The sequence below is a fragment of the Mesoplodon bidens genome (genome assembly GCF_964165515.1).
Source record: "Mesoplodon bidens genome assembly, chromosome: 18".
Classification (NCBI taxonomy): Eukaryota; Metazoa; Chordata; class Mammalia; order Artiodactyla; family Ziphiidae; genus Mesoplodon; species Mesoplodon bidens.
The window spans coordinates 12,929,059-12,944,813 of record NC_138175.1 but is presented as its reverse complement, the minus strand read 5'-3'; the positions used below and the strand labels follow the sequence as shown (position 1 = coordinate 12,944,813).

General features: G+C 41.7%; 1 protein-coding gene across 2 annotated transcripts in view; it reads right to left on the bottom strand.

Annotated features, from left to right (window-relative positions):
- CFDP1 (craniofacial development protein 1) overlaps window positions 1-15,755 on the bottom strand; it is a 131,014-nt gene that overhangs the window by 99,287 nt on the left and 15,972 nt on the right. For both annotated transcript variants that reach the window (XM_081217252.1, XM_081217251.1), the window contains exon 5: window positions 6,670-6,789. In XM_081217252.1, coding sequence (XP_081073378.1) covers window positions 6,670-6,789 — 120 coding nt within the window. The remainder of the gene's footprint in view (window positions 1-6,669; window positions 6,790-15,755) is intronic.

Here is a 15,755-nt window from a genome sequence, read left to right as displayed (position 1 = left end):
ATAGTATTTGCTGTAGGTATTCAATCCCATCCTGGTGACTGCAAATGAAAAATGTTCTTACTTTGAAAACTTTTCTATGTTTGGGATCTCATTTAGACGCTTACATTGCTTGATCCAAATGTCAGAGTCTCCAAAAAAAAGCAGGGGGGGCGGGGGGCGGGGAATAATCACTAATCTCTCCATTCATAATTCTTTCACTTTCTAGCTCGGCCTGGAACAATCTCTTCAAATCAAGATGTGAATGAGGGGCTTCCCTGGTGGTGTAGTGGTTGAGAGTCCACCTGCCGATGCAGGGGACACGGGTTCGTGCCCTGGTCCCGGAAGATCCCACATGCCGCAGAGCAGCTGGGCCCGTGAGCCATGGCCGCTGAGCCTACGCGTCCGGAGCCTGTGCTCCGCAACGGGAGAGGCCACAACAGTGAGAGGCCCGCGAACCCAAAAAAAAAAAAAAAAATCAGAAACATTTCCACCCAGTACTGTGGCTATGTCTGGTTTTTGTTACTTTTTTTTTTTTAAAGGGCTGCTGTGTATGCAATGTTCATCAGTGTTTTTATTTATTTATTTTTTAAATGAATTTATTTATTTAGTTTTGGCTGCCTTGGGTCTTCATTGTTGTGTGCGGGCTTTCTCTAGTTGCAGCGAGCGGGGGCTACTCTTCGTTGCTGGGCGCAGGCTTCTTATTGCGGTGGCTCCTCTTGTTGTGGAGCACGGGCTCTAGGCATGCGGGCTTCAGTAGTTATGGCTCATGGGCTTAGCTGCTCTGCGGTCTGTGGGATCTTCCCAGCCCAGGGCTCGAACCCGTGTCCCCTGCATTAGCAGGTGGATTCTTAACCACTGCGCCACCAGGGAAGCCCTGGTTTTTGTTACTTTAAGTGAAATACTCAATGATCTCTGTATAAAAAAGACTATATATTGAAACTTAAAAGCCAACAAAGTCATATTAACTCATGTCCGAGGAGCTTGGAAGACATCAGATCAACTGCTCAGACAGCAAGACTCTGCTGTACAAATTGAAGGTCCTGGGGACTGACTGCTCAAATACACTGAGTACCAACAGGTCTTCTACCTTCAGTGTGACACTGTGAGGAATTCTACCTCTTCTATCTTTGGGGCAAACATTGCTAAACTGACACCACCCAAGATGTTGTCTGAGACTCAACAATAAAGCCTCTTTTTTTTTTTTTTGTCAATAGACCGAGAAGACAAGACAAAATTACATGGGAAAATGATGTTTTTCACCCTTAGGTTTTATTGCTTTAGGTCACTCTCAATCTATAAGGAGGCAACTAAACAGTAAGCCCTTCATTAAACAAGTTAACGCTTATGGGTAGGATTATAAACTTGAATGGAACTAACGGCCACCCACTGTTGCAATAAAGTAAGTAATAAATGTTGGGTTGAAGGCAAGCAGTAAATGTACCAGTCAGACACCCACAAACACTGGTAGAAGCTGGATTCAAGTGGCCCACAGTATTGGTAGCAAGGGCTGGAGGGGAGTGGAGGGTGAGAAGTGGATCGAGAGCTTAGACTAATAGAACTACAGGAATTCAGACACATTATGCTGAGCACGGTGATTTTTTCTACCAATCGTAGAGTTTCTTGCCATTTCTGACTCTGGCCTCTAATGAAATTGGGTGTTTTGTTTACTCCATACCCAAAGCATAAACTTTGGCTTTTTATAGCCAAAGCAGTGTGCTATTTTAATAATGTGGCGGAAATGCATTGTCAGTTACAAACATTTGCTCCTGTGATTCTTATTTGCTAGCAAAGGACATGGGACAGGATGTTTTACTCTCCTGCTCTGGTTTTCCTGTATTGCTTACATCTGTTTAGAGAGAAGAAAAATAAACAAAGTGTTTCTGCTGGGCAATTTCTATAAACTAAAGCAACTCCAAAAATGAAAATGAAAAAAGTCTGTGGAAAAAATATTTTACTGCATTAAAACAATTTTCTTTTAATAAATTAGATATTTCCTGTAGATTCTTCCCCTGAAAACTTTGCATACCATGCGTGTGCAGCCTGCAGCACACAGTAATGTCTGCACTGATAAAATGTGTACACTTAGACACCCCAGATCAAATGAATTCCTCTTGAGCCTGTCTTTTCCCAAGCACAACTACAACTGTGGGAAGCTTTTTGAGATGAATCTAAGAAAAATGATAATGCCAACCTTGAAGGTCATCTTCTGGATTTATTCAGAAATTCAAGGTACATGTATCATAACTAAATGTGTCCCCGTTCGCATGTACAAACTGTGAGGACTTTTTTACTGAGGCAGACATACCCTTGTAAACTGTTATGTTCCATTATAGCTTTCAAAGAAACTGATTTTGCTCAAATTTCACTTTACCCCTTTATAAAGGAGTTAGTAGTTCATTAATCTACTAAAAGATATGTCATTGGCTGACCCCTCTAGATTCCCTCTACGTCCTTCTCCACTCTGCCCTCTGCCCCAGATGCTGTCCTGTACGGACAAAAGACTCTCTTCTTTATCCAACCTTAGTCAGGCTCCTTTGAGACCTCTTCTCGCCTAAGCCTCAATCTTGGCCCCATCCTTGATGGGCCTGCATAGCTCAGTTTCAGCAAGAATCCTGCTAAATCAGTTTAAACAAAACTGCCCACTCATGTCTGATCACTCTCGACATATGATCAAGTTCTTCATTTGCCACCTCTGATGTATAAGTCCTTGGCCTGCCTTCAGTAAGAACCCTGTTAGGTCAGTTCAGCAAGAATCTCTGGGCTTCCCTGGTGGCGCAGTGGTTGAGAGTCCGCCTGCCGATGCAGGGGACACGGGTTCGTGCCCCGGTCCGGGAGGATCCCACATGCCACGGAGCGGCTGGGCCCGTGAGCCATGGCCGCTGAGCCTGCGCGTCCGGAGCCTGTGCTCTGCAGCGGGAGAGGCCGCAACGGTGAGAGGCCCGCGTACCGCAAAAAAAAAAAAAAAGAATCTCCCTACTTCTCATGTCTCCCCTCAGCACTGTTCCATCCACTGATCATCCTCCCACCCCCAATTCTGTTCCCTGGCTATAACTCCCCAGCTGTCTTTGCTGTATTCAAAGTTAAGTCTGATCTTCCCCCCTATTGTGAGTCATTAACAACTACTGCAATAATCCTGAATAAGTCTTCCTTACCATTTTAACAAGTACCAGGATAATTTTTTCTTTCATAAGCCTCAGTGGCCAATGGAGTGCCCTAGCAAGAGATGGGATGGAGGGAGGAATGGAATATTTGGATATTTATTCCCCTGGCTTCCCCCCAGATGGTCCATCACTCAAGTGAAGTTCTCAGCTCCTGACAGGAGACCCTCCCTATCTTCACTGCCATAAACTGCTCCCTGTCTTGCCCCTTCAGGTCTAGGGTTGGTGATAGAGCCTCATTATTACTAGGCCCAGTGATACCATACTGTCCCTCTCCCTGTGGTTTTTCATTACTTTGTGAGTTATTAAACTCTCCTCAAGGTATCCTAATTTGAGGATGCCATCTGTTTCCTGCTGGGTTCCCCTAATACAGACATCATTATAGCAGATTTCTTATCTTCTAAAGGCTATTAGCTCTTTCTAAGAAAAGAAGGCATGAATACAGAATACAGTGAGATTTCCATGAGTGACTTAGTGACTTAAACAAGGTGACCCTGCCAAGCTACTACTTCTCCCTCCTCTGGTTATCTTCATAACTGTGGTAACAGTGTTTTCTGAAACACATTATTTCCAAGTAGAATCTCTAAGCATTAATAGGGATTATTTTAAGAAACACCCAAGGAAGCCAGAAGTAAAAATTATGCTAGTTGAAACTAACTACGCTAGAAACCTAAGGCAGAAGAAACTCTGCCTTTATTTCTATCTAGTACTTAATCTAGTACTTAATTTACAGTAACATTTCCAATAAATGCCAAGAGACACTGTTTAATAATACCAGATACAAGCCTGGTAACACAAAGACAAGCCTGCAAAAGGCTACTTCTGTAAGTAGTCTAGAGCAGTATTTGTCAAATTCAGGTTGTAACAGATTGTGAAATTAATTCAATGGGTCATAACATTTTTTTAAGTGACACATACTACACATAATAATTACATAATAATGGAAATAAAATAGAAGAGTTCACCATACACAGTAAAGGTAAATTTCATCAATTTTTTTTTTTTTTTTTTTTTTTTTTGGTGGTACGCAGGCCTCTCACTGCTATGGCCTCTCCCGTTGCGGAGCACAGGCTCCGGACGCGCAGGCTCAGTGGCCATGGCTCACGGGCCCAGCCGCTCCGTGGCATGTGGGATCCTCCCAGACTGGGGCACGAACCCGTGTCCCCTGCATCGGCAGGCAGACTCTCAACCACTGCACCACCAGGGAAGCCCTCACCAAATTTTTATTTCACTTTTTAACATACCGGTATTTATGGGTATACTAAGTCATAATGTAAAATGTATTCTTTATTGTGAGTTGCAGTCAATAAAGTTTGAAAGTCACTGGTATGAAGAAAATCCCTTTCAAGCAATATAATGATTAGAAGGCTAAAAGCATGTTGCTTCAGCCAAGAGCCTCATATTTTTTATCTCAGCCCTCAGAAAAACTATACTTTATTTTGTCACCCTGTACAAGCACTTTTATAACTGAAATAGGGAATTCCCTGGCAGTCCAGTGGTTAGGACCCGGTGCTTTCACTGCTGGGGGCCCGGGTTCGATCCCTGGTCAGGGAACTAAGATACTGCAAGCCGTGGGCACAACCGAAAACAAACAAAACCCACACTGAAATAAAAATTTTGTGAAAACAATATTTATTCTTACCACATGATGTACTATGACATTTATTCTATTTCATTTCTCTTAAATGATGATTGCAAACCACAGCTTGAAAAGTACTAGCCTAGAGTATTAAGAGGGTCAGTCTGGAGAACTCTGTTCACATTACTCTGTTTCTCTCACAGATGCCTTCCTCAGTGTTTACCTAATTTCCACTGTGGGAGCAAGCACTCAAATCCTTTTCCTTCTCAGGTTCCTGTGTAACTACTACATGACTTCTGCCACCTAGTTGCTCCAGTGGGAGAGAAATGCTTGGATTAAGAAGCAGATAAAAAGTATGGAGCAGATGTGGACACAGGCCATCCACACGTCCCTGCACTCACCGCAATGACACCCTGAGAGCAGCGTCACTGCAAACACCTGCAGCTCATGGCCTGAGCGTCATGGAAGCAGCTGAGCCAGCACAGATGGGAGGTGGAGGATAAATATCCCAGCCTCCTTGCCCTTGCCAAGTCCACTAGCAGGACTGAGTAGCAGCCACTACCAGCAGCGGCTGGAAAATACACCCTGCACTGGCTACCTTCCCACACCTTTTCACTTCCCTGCTCAGGCTTCCTGGAATCACCTCCCACACTAATGACTTGCATGCAAACCTTTGTCTCAGGGTTTGCTTTTGGGTAAATGCACACCAGCGTAACATAGTGTTGTTTGGAGCCAGGGCTGCAAAGATGAGAAAGGCCTGTCCTATAAAAGCTCGTAACCTGACAGGAAAACCAATGATTTTTTTTTTTAATGTAAAAGCACAGAACAAAACTTCACTGTTTTGGGAGGAAAGGATGAAGCAACAAACTGACTTAAGGATCAGCGAAGCCCCTAGAGATGACTTGTTCTACCCCAAACACCTCAAGGACAGAGAGCTCACCCTCAGGAATCAGCAGGTGATCAGTGTTACAACGGGTGTGGTCCATGTTCACTTCTCTGCAGGCTAGTGCCCTGGTTCCTCATACTTACTGTGATGCTTTCCATCTTACATACAGGTTAAGAAGAAAGGAATTTTTATTTCCTGAAAAGAAAGAATTCTAGTCTTCAGCTAAAAATAACCCATGTAGTATGGAAAATATAAAGGGAGAAAAACTATTAAGTTCTTGATGATGTGTTAACAAAATTATTTGTAAGTCAGCTTTGACCTTTTTCTGTTCCTATGAGGTCTTTGGGGGTGGAAGCAAGTACTCAACCCAAATCTTTATTACAAGTTCTGATGATCTGCTGATATTTTCATTGAAAAATTATTTTTTAGGGACTTCCCTGGTGGCACAGTGGTTAAGAATCTGCCTGCCAATGTAGGGGACACAGGTTCAAGCCCTGGTCTGGGAGGATCCCACATGCCGCAGAGCAACTAAGCCCATGTGCCACAACTACTGAGCCTGCGCTCTAGAGCCAGCAAGCCACAACTACAGAGCCCGTGTGCCACAACTACCGAAGCCCGGGTGCCTAGCGCCCATGCTCCGCCAGAAGAGAAGCCACGGCAATGAGAAGCCCCGAGCACCGCAACAAAGAGTAGCCCCCGCTCACCGCAACTAGAGAAAGCCTGTGCGCAGCAACAAAGACCCAACGCGACCAAAAATAAATAAATAAACAAATAAATAAATGTCATGCTTTAAAAAAAATTATTTTTTAAATGTAAAGTCTACTATGTGTTCAGCTCTGTGGCCAACACTGTATATCAGGACTTCTTTCAGAATCAAACAAGAAGCCTATGGCTAATTTTCCTCTGCCTCCCCCGTTTTGGCAAATATTTCAGCAAAGGCACAACAGCAGCAGAATTCCTTCTCTCAGGAAAGGAGTCATGAGAGCTACAGGTAAAGGGTGTCCTTGTACTGAAAACAGCGTCTCCAACGTGCCAGGTACACCTGGACCTGAGACTAGACTACTCACCCTGACCCGGCAGGAAGTGACGGCAGAGGTGAAGGGACATCAGCCTGGGGTTTTTCTTTCTCATTTTGCTTGAAGAAGGATTTGGCTTCCTTAGATGTAGCATCCACTTCCTTAGTCACCCTGTACCAAGGAAGGAGACACCAAGTTTACAAGAAGAATAAAAAGAAAGAAACAAAATCTAAGAAAAGGGCATAAATAACAACAAGGAAAAACCCACTGGGCTTTCTGTAAATTCTGGCTGCTGAGCTTTATGATTAAAGTGTATTGTAACAGTTCTAGATAAAGACATTTTCCCCTTATTAATTTAACAAATGAAACAACAGCATATGTAAGTCTGATGTCTCTCAAATCCCCTCCATTACTTCTGTCAGCATGACAGTCACCACTGAATCACAGTCCATGTGGGTCACCGATGTGAAGGCTGAAAAGCGCTCTTCCACTGCACCTCACACGCAGATTAGCGCTCACACTTAAGTAAAAGTTGGAATGCGGAGATGGAGTATTTGGGAGAAAAACACTGGCATTATTTCAAGGAGAAAAGCAACAGTATAAACAATTGGGAATACTAAAGAAGGCTCCTGTTCTATACCTAACAACCCAAAGATGAAACAAAATTCCTTAAAACCAGCCAAATAGGCAGTGATTTAAGAGTGGAAGAAAGCGACACGATTGAGAATCCCGTCCAGTTTCAAATCTGGAAAAAATGCCCTCAATAAAACGGAGCCCTCACCAGGAAGTCCATGTTTTTCTTTAATTAACAATAATCTTTTGATGTTCCTACTACCTGGTTTGCAAAAACTCCTATATATCCTGGCTCCTCCCTGACCTCTGCAGAGCAGTCCCTCAAAGCCATCTGAGAGGCTGTCTTCCAGGCTTAAGTCCTCATCAAGTCCGTCAAATAAAACGTAATTCTCCAAAACAAACGAACAAACAAACAAACAGAGTCCTAAAGGATCAAATAAAAGTATTAATGGTGCCTGAAATTTCAGATAAAGAAGGGAAATGCCTAATGCCGGCCTGGGTTTGCCAAGTCAATAAAAACATTTGAGGAATTTTGTTTAAATGCCCATCTGTCTGTCGGAGGGTCCAAGATTATGGTCACTGTGTCATCATGAGTGTTCAAACAGGTCATTCAGCATAATGACAGACGAATCCTATAAATTCCAGATTTGCAGGAATAGAAGTCTCTATCTTTTCTCTTCTTCCTTCTAGGCTTCTTAGGACCAGAACCAAATTTTCTCTTTAAGAACCATCTCACTCCTGCACTCAGTACTGTGTCACCCACACAAGTGGCACAAAATAAGAGGTTGAGAGTTTTACATTAAGAATATTCACTGGCAAAGACTACCTTAATCTTGAAGGATGACTTCAAACAAACAAACGAACACTCTGTTACTCCCCTACTCAAGTTCTTATGATGGCTCACTATTACTCAGAGGATCAAATACAAACTGCTGAACCCCCCAAATCAAGGTCCCCCCAAATCTGGTCCTACTCTGTATTGGGCTTAATTTGTGTGTCCCTCTATTCTCCTAAGTAAACCTCTGAGCACTAAGTCAAGAATCAAAAACAAGAGGAAGAATTTATATGATAGATTAGACCACCATTCAGCAAATATTCACACCTTCCCTGTGGACCAAGAAGATACTCCCCTACCCTACTGATGCTGAGCTTGGATACATGACTTGCTTCAACAGTCAATGAGATGTTAGCTGATTTGACAGGAGAAGAAGCTTTAAATGTATTTGTGCTGTTTCACTTGCCCCTTGAGTTCCTCTCTTTAGCCACAAGAACAGTATGCCTCAGGGAGCTGCTGGTCTAAGATGGCTGAAAGACACATGCTGCAGATCTGAACCCAACAAACAGCTTGGAGACCAGCCTAGATTAGCTGAACCCCAGATATCCAGAAACACATGTTCAACAAATAAATTCTTATTGGTGTACACCACTGTGTTTTGGGATGGTCTGTAGCATTTCTGTAGCAGCCGCTAATACATTTACATTTCATGAGTCAGAACACTGATATCTAAGGGGTTAAGTTACTTTTTCTCATCTAGAGATTAAGTAGCAATGCTAGAGAGAGCCCTTCAGTAAATTCTATTTCCAAAAGATGGTTGCCACAAATTACCCAACCTCCATGCACTTCCAGAACCTGACACTACCCCAATGAAAGGGAGAGTACATGTCACCCCCCTTGAAACTGGGTGGGCCTTTGTGGCTGCCTCGACTCACAAGATTCAGTGGAAGGGGCACTACATGACTTATAAGGCTCACTGAGAAAAGGTGACAGCGCTTCCAGGTGGCTCTCTCTCAAGAATGTACCTCTGAAACCCCAAGTTACCACACAAGAAGTCTGGCTGCCCCGAAGCCGCCATGCCGGAGAGAACACATGGGAATACCACTGAGAGAGAGATACCTAAGGAGCCCGTTCCAGACCTCAGGCGTTTCTTCCTGGCCCAGGCACCAGACATGGGAGTAAATAAACTTTCAAGATGGCCCCAGACCCAGCCACTAACTACAACTGCATGAGAGGCTCTGCACAAGATCCATCTATCTGAGTCCAGCCATCCAGAACTACGAGAAATTACAATAAAACAACTGTCTTAAGCTGCTAAATTTTGGGGTGATTCCTTACACTGCTATAGAGACAACCAAAATAAATCTACATCCAAACCTGAGGCTTAATGCAGAGTCCCAGAGTACTGGCCTAGAAAGTTGCTTTAAATCTCCTTGCCCTGGGTAGAATCTGGGGCAGACCTGAGATGGCTTATGAAGAACAAGTGGAAACTTCCACTTGGAAATGGCGGTTTGAACTTTACTCCCTACCAAAACCCTGCCAAACAGTGGTAGACAAATTTACAAAGGCAGAACTACACAAGGATAAGAACAGGTATAATAGGAGAGAGATGTCAATCAAACTTTTTGAAGGTAGAAAGCAAACACACAAGTAAAAGTTGACTTAGGTCTTTGTTTGCTCTAATCTCTCAAGCTGGTAGCCATGTGAAATGGCCAACAAGCAAGCAGTATCCTAGAAAGGCTCAGTAAATTGAGATACCAGGAAACTTTGAAGGTCGGGGAGAGGAGTGGGGCTAAAACTAGTTGAAAGTTTGTATCAGGAGCGTCTAGGTCCCAGATCCCCTTCTCTACCTTATACCACAGGCTACTGACCCCTACCCAACCCAGAACCCATTACTCGGCGGAGAAATGAAAATCACATAAGTTCCAGACTCAGATGGCAGGGCTAAAGTCTCATTCTCAAAACAGACAAATTAAATGAAGATGTATCTATTCACTCTTCCTTTGCCACAGCAACCTCAAAGGCTATGTGTTTCCTACATGTTTCAGACGGCTGAGCTGTAAGATATAGGGCTACCCAACCTGTGTTGGACTGTGTACCAGTAAGAAATAAATATGTGTTGTGCTACAGACTTTCTGGGTTTATTTGTTACCCCAGCATAGCCTAGCAGAGCCTTATTATTACATCAATTTAACTAATAGGAATTTCAGAATAAGAAAATATGGGAAGTTATGAACAAAAAGAAAAATTTCCTAGAAGTTTCCACAAAATGACTGTTCCACAGGATATGTGACCCAGCAATTTATTTTATTTATTTATTTGTAAAAATATTTTGGCCATACCACACGGCTTGCAGGATCTCAGTTCCCCGACCACGGACCGAATGCAGGCCACAGCAGTGACAGTGCTGAATCCTAACCACTAGGCCACCAGGGAACTCCCATGACCCAGCAATTTAAAAAGATCTACAAAAAGGCACATCGTTATGAAACTTTAGAATGCTGGTGATGAAAGAAGATAAAGATCAAGTAGCCCAAATCATAGGGAAAGTAAAAGAAGACTTTATGCAAAGTATGTTTTGTTTACTTGCTTTACCACAGTACTAACAAAACTTTTCTACCAGCAACCTAAGACAATTCAGTGGACATTTTCTGAAAAGCAACCTAGATGCAGGCACTGTGTTGAACATGAGACATATAAAAAGATATGACATGGTCTCTGCCCTGACCGGCTCACAGTCCATCAGGATAGCCAACCATGAAAACAAATTATAACAAAACATGATATATAGTAAGCGGCATAAAGGAAGCATGGAAAAAAGTATAAGTTGTGGGAATATCTCTATTAATTTCTTACTGTCAAAGTCTTATTCATGGACTTCCCTGGTGGCGCAGTGGTTAAGAATCCTCCTGCCAATGCAGGGGACATGGGTTCAAGCCCTGGTCCAGGAAGATCCCACATGCCGTGGAGCAACTAAGCCCAAGCGCCACAACAACTGAGCCTGTGCTCTAGAGCCCATGAGCCCCAACTACTGAAGCCGCGCCCCTAGAGCCCGTGCTCCACAACAAGAGAAGCCATCGCAGTGAGAAGCCTGCGCGCCACAACGAAGAGTAGCCCCTGCTTACTGTGACCAGAGGAAGCCCACGCGCAGCAACGAAGACCCAATGCAGCCAAAAATAAAATAAATAAATAAATAAATAAATAAAAATTTTAAAGTCTTATTCATATTCACTAGGAAACAAGTTCTTTAAACTGGAATATTTCTCTCAGGGACTTTGATAAATGACACAAAGTAAAAATAAGCAGATTACTGTATATTGAAAATACGCCTAGAAGAACTCCACTTTTAACAAGCAATAAGAACAGATTCGCAGGAATTCCCTGGCAGTCCAGTGGTTAGGACTCGGTGCTTTCACTGCCGGGGAGTAGGTTCAATCCCTGTTCAGGCAACTAAGATCCTGCAAGTCAGGCGTTGACCTAGATGCAGACAGAGGGGGTGGGGTGGGATTCGCTATCAAAATATCTTCAAGTAGGAGAACAGTTAAATTACAGACCACTCCTAATGTACAAGAGGGAACCCTGACAGGAAAAGGCCCATCATTAGCAACAGTTAGTTCAAGCGCTAGCAGAAGGAATTCCATCTTAACTTCATTTTCACTTAATCAGAACTTCCTGAAAAGTCTTTATTTAGGCAGAAACTTTCCATGACTGGCCTCTTCCAAAAGGTGAATCATTTAGGAAATTCTGAGCTAACTGGCTCAGCTGGTTACATGATAGGGAAGGATAAAAAATACTGTATTTCCTCATTCACCAAGGTTAATAAGCTACACATTTTTCAAGTGGGAGAAAACCAAAACAAAAAGGTAAAAATCCTAAATTTAACAATTAAAACATAATTAGAAAAAACCCAAAAGACTAACTTTGTGCTAACACTACCTTATGCTTATACTTACAAATTCCTCCTAGTCATCAGTAGCTCTTTCTCACATTTCTTAACTTGATACAAAGACAAAAAGGAAAAGCAGAATAATGACATCAAGAGATTAAAAGATATGCTCAAATCCATTTACCAGCTTTGCATCTGGTTGTCAAAATTCAGGCCCTCCAAGTTCCTACATGAGGGTTCCTTATAATACCTAAATTTAAGTATAAATAATTGAAGTTCTTAAAAAAATCCTGCCAACATGACAATTATTAACAGAATTTTTGGTTTTTTTAGAAGGAAAGCGTTACACAGAACTTTCACTTCTCACGTTATATATCTCTGCACGTATGTGTTTAAAGTAATAAGCATATATTACTTTTGAGTATAAAATATATGTGCATGAGTGTGTATATTTATGGGAAAAAAAGTGTTTCTTTATTCATACTGCTGTTTTTTTGATAGACATGGTGCTGCCCTCTTCTGACAAATGATAGAAACAGCAGGTTCTCTGAATACTCATCCAGTATTTAAAATCATCCATTTGCTTTAAAAAAAAAATGAAAGAGAAAATTTTAAAAATAGAAAAATAGAAAATTTGTGTCAGTCAACTATATTTATAAATATTAATAAATCCACAAAATTTAATTTGATCAGGAAATTTAATGATTTACCATAACAACAGTTATTCGCCAGCTTTTCTTATTACTCTCTATGTAAAGTCAATGGTAAAGTTATAATAAATCTTTCTTAGATATCCTATATGACACATGGGAAATAATGCGAGCCAAGAAAAATTTCCAAAATTTTAAAACCTATATTCCCAACGGTATATTAAACACTTTCTGTATTATTTTTGTAGGACTTCGGTTCACTATCAGTGTTCTACTAATCTCTGTTGGATAGCTCAATAGTTCCCAGTATGATTTCTGGCAACAAAATACATTCTTTTTTTTTAAGAGATTTCCCTTTTATTTATAAAAATTTATTTATTTATTTATTTATCTATTTATGGCTGCATTGGGTCTTCGTTGCTGTGCGCGGGCTTCTCATTGCGGTGGCTTCTCTTGTTGCAGAGCATGGGCTCTAGGCACGTGGGCTTCAGTAGCTGTGGCTTGAAGGCTCTAGAGTTCAGGCTCAGTAGTTGTGGCACACAGGCTTAGATGCTCCGCGGCATGTGGGATCTTCCCGGACCGGGGCTCGAACCCGTGTCCCCTGCATTGGCAGGCGGATTCTTAACCACTGCGCCACCAGGGAAGCCCAGCAAAATACATTCTTAATTCACATCATCAAGATTTATTTAATGGGGCTTCCCTGGTGGCGCAGTGGTTGAGAGTCCGCCTGCTGATGCAGGGGACACGGGTTCGTGCCCCGGTCCGGGAAGATCCCACATGCTGCGGAGCGGCTGGGCCCGTGAGCCACGGCTGCTGAGCCTGCGGGTCCGGAGCCTGTGCTCCACAATGGGAGAGGCCACAAGAGTGAGAGGCCCGTGTACCGCAAAAAAAAAAAAAAAAAAAAAAAAGATTTATTTAATGGATCCCTAAAATGATTATATGGGAAAAGGGTGTCTCTGCAATGGAGAATTCTGACACATATTGCCTAAGTAGTCTAACTTATTGCCACCAATAATCAGTGTTAATGATGTGATGTACTGAGGAGGACAAAACATCATCAATGTAGTATTTTTGTCTAAAGTGATTAATATGAAGTTAACCATGAGGAAACAATGCAACAACGCAAACTGAGAGACACTCTACAACACAGAGGGACTCTTAAGACTAAATGACTAAATGCAGAGTCAGCTCTACCCACCACCAGTCCCTCCCATCAGGACACTTACACAAGCCTCTTAGATAGCCTCAGTCACCAGAGAGAGGGCAGACAGCAGAAGCAAGAAGAACTACAATCCTGCAGCCTGTGGAACAAAAACCACATTCACAGAAAGACAGACAAGATGAAAAGGCAGAGGGCTATGTACCAGATAAAGGAACAAGATAAAACCCCAGAAAAACAACTAAATGAAGTGGAGATAGGCAATCTTCCAGAAAAAGAATTCAGAATACTGATAGTGAAGATGATCGAGGACCTCGGAAAAAGAATGGAGGCAAAGATCGAGAAGATGCAAGAAATGTTTAACAAAGACCTAGAGGAATTAAAGAACAAACAGAGATGAACAATACAATAACTGAAATGAAAACAACACTAGAAGGAATCAATAGCAGAATAACTGAGGCAGAAGAACAGATAATGACCTGGAAGACAGAATGGTGGAATTCACTGCTGCAGAACAGAATAAAGAAAAAAGAATAAAAAGAAATGACAGCCTAAGAGACCTCTGGGACAACATTAAACGCAACAACATTCGCATTATAGGGGTCCCAGAAGGAGACGAGAGAGAGAAAGGACCCGAGAAAATATTTGAAGAGATTATAGTCGAAAACTTCCCTAACATGGGAAAGGAAATAGCCACCCAAGTACAGGAAGGGCATCGAGTCCCATACAGGATAAATCCAAGGAGAAAAACGTCGAGACACATAGTAATCAAACTGGCAAAAATTAAAGACAAAGAAAAATTATTGAAAGCAGCAAGGGAAAAACAACAAATAACATACAAGGGAACTCCCATAAGGTTAACAGCTGATTTCTCAGCAGAAACTCTACAAGCCAGAAGGGACTGGCATGATATACTTAAAGTGATGAAAGGGAAGAAACTACAACTAAGATTACTCTACCCAGCAAGGATCTCATTCAGATTCAATGGAGAAATCTAAAGCTTTAGAGACAAGCAAAAGCTAAGAGAATTCAGCACCACCAAACCAGCTCTACAACAAATGCTAAAGGAACTTCTCTAAGTGGGAAACACAAGAGAAGAAAAGGACCTACAAAAACAAACCCAAAACAATTAAGAAAATGGTCATAGGGACATACATATAGATAATTACCTTCAACGTGAATGGATTAAATGCTCCAACCAAAAGACACAGGCTTGCTGAATGGATACAAAAACAAGACCCATCTATATGCTGTCTACAAGAGACCCACTTCAGACCTAGGGACACATACAGACTGAAAGTGACAAGATGGAAAAGATATTCAAAGCAAACGGAAATCAAAAGAAAGCTGGAGTAGCAATACTCATATCAGATAAAACAGACTATAAAATAAAGAATGTTACAAGACACAAGGAAGGACACTACATAATGATCAAGGGATCAATCCAAGAAGAAGATATAACAATTATAAATATATATGCACCCAACATAGGAGCACCTCAATACATAAGGCAACTGCTAACAGCTATAAAAGAGGAAATCGACAGTAACAATAATAGTGGGGGACTTTAACATCTCATTTACACCAATGGACAGATCATCCAAAATGAAAATAAATAAGGAAACAAAAGCTTTAAATGACACAATAGACCAGATAGATTTAATTGATATTTATAGGACATTCCATCCAAAAACAGCAGATTACACTTTCTTCTCAAGTGCGTACAGAACATTCTCCAGGATAGATCATATCTTGGGTCACAAATCAAGCCTCAGTAAATTTAAGAAAACTGAAATCATATCAAGCATCTCTTCTGACCACAACGCTATGAGATTAGAAATCAATTACAGGGAAACAAACGTAAAAAACACAAACACATGGAGGCTAAACAATACGTTACTAAATAATAACCAAGAGATCACTGAAGAAATCAAAGAGGAAATCAAAAAATACATAGAGACAAATGACAATGAAAACACAACGATCCAAACCCTATGGGATACAGCATAAGCAGTTCTAAGAGGGAAGTTTAAGCTATACAAGCCTACCTCAAGAAATAAGAAAAATCTCAAATAAACAATCTAACCTTAGACC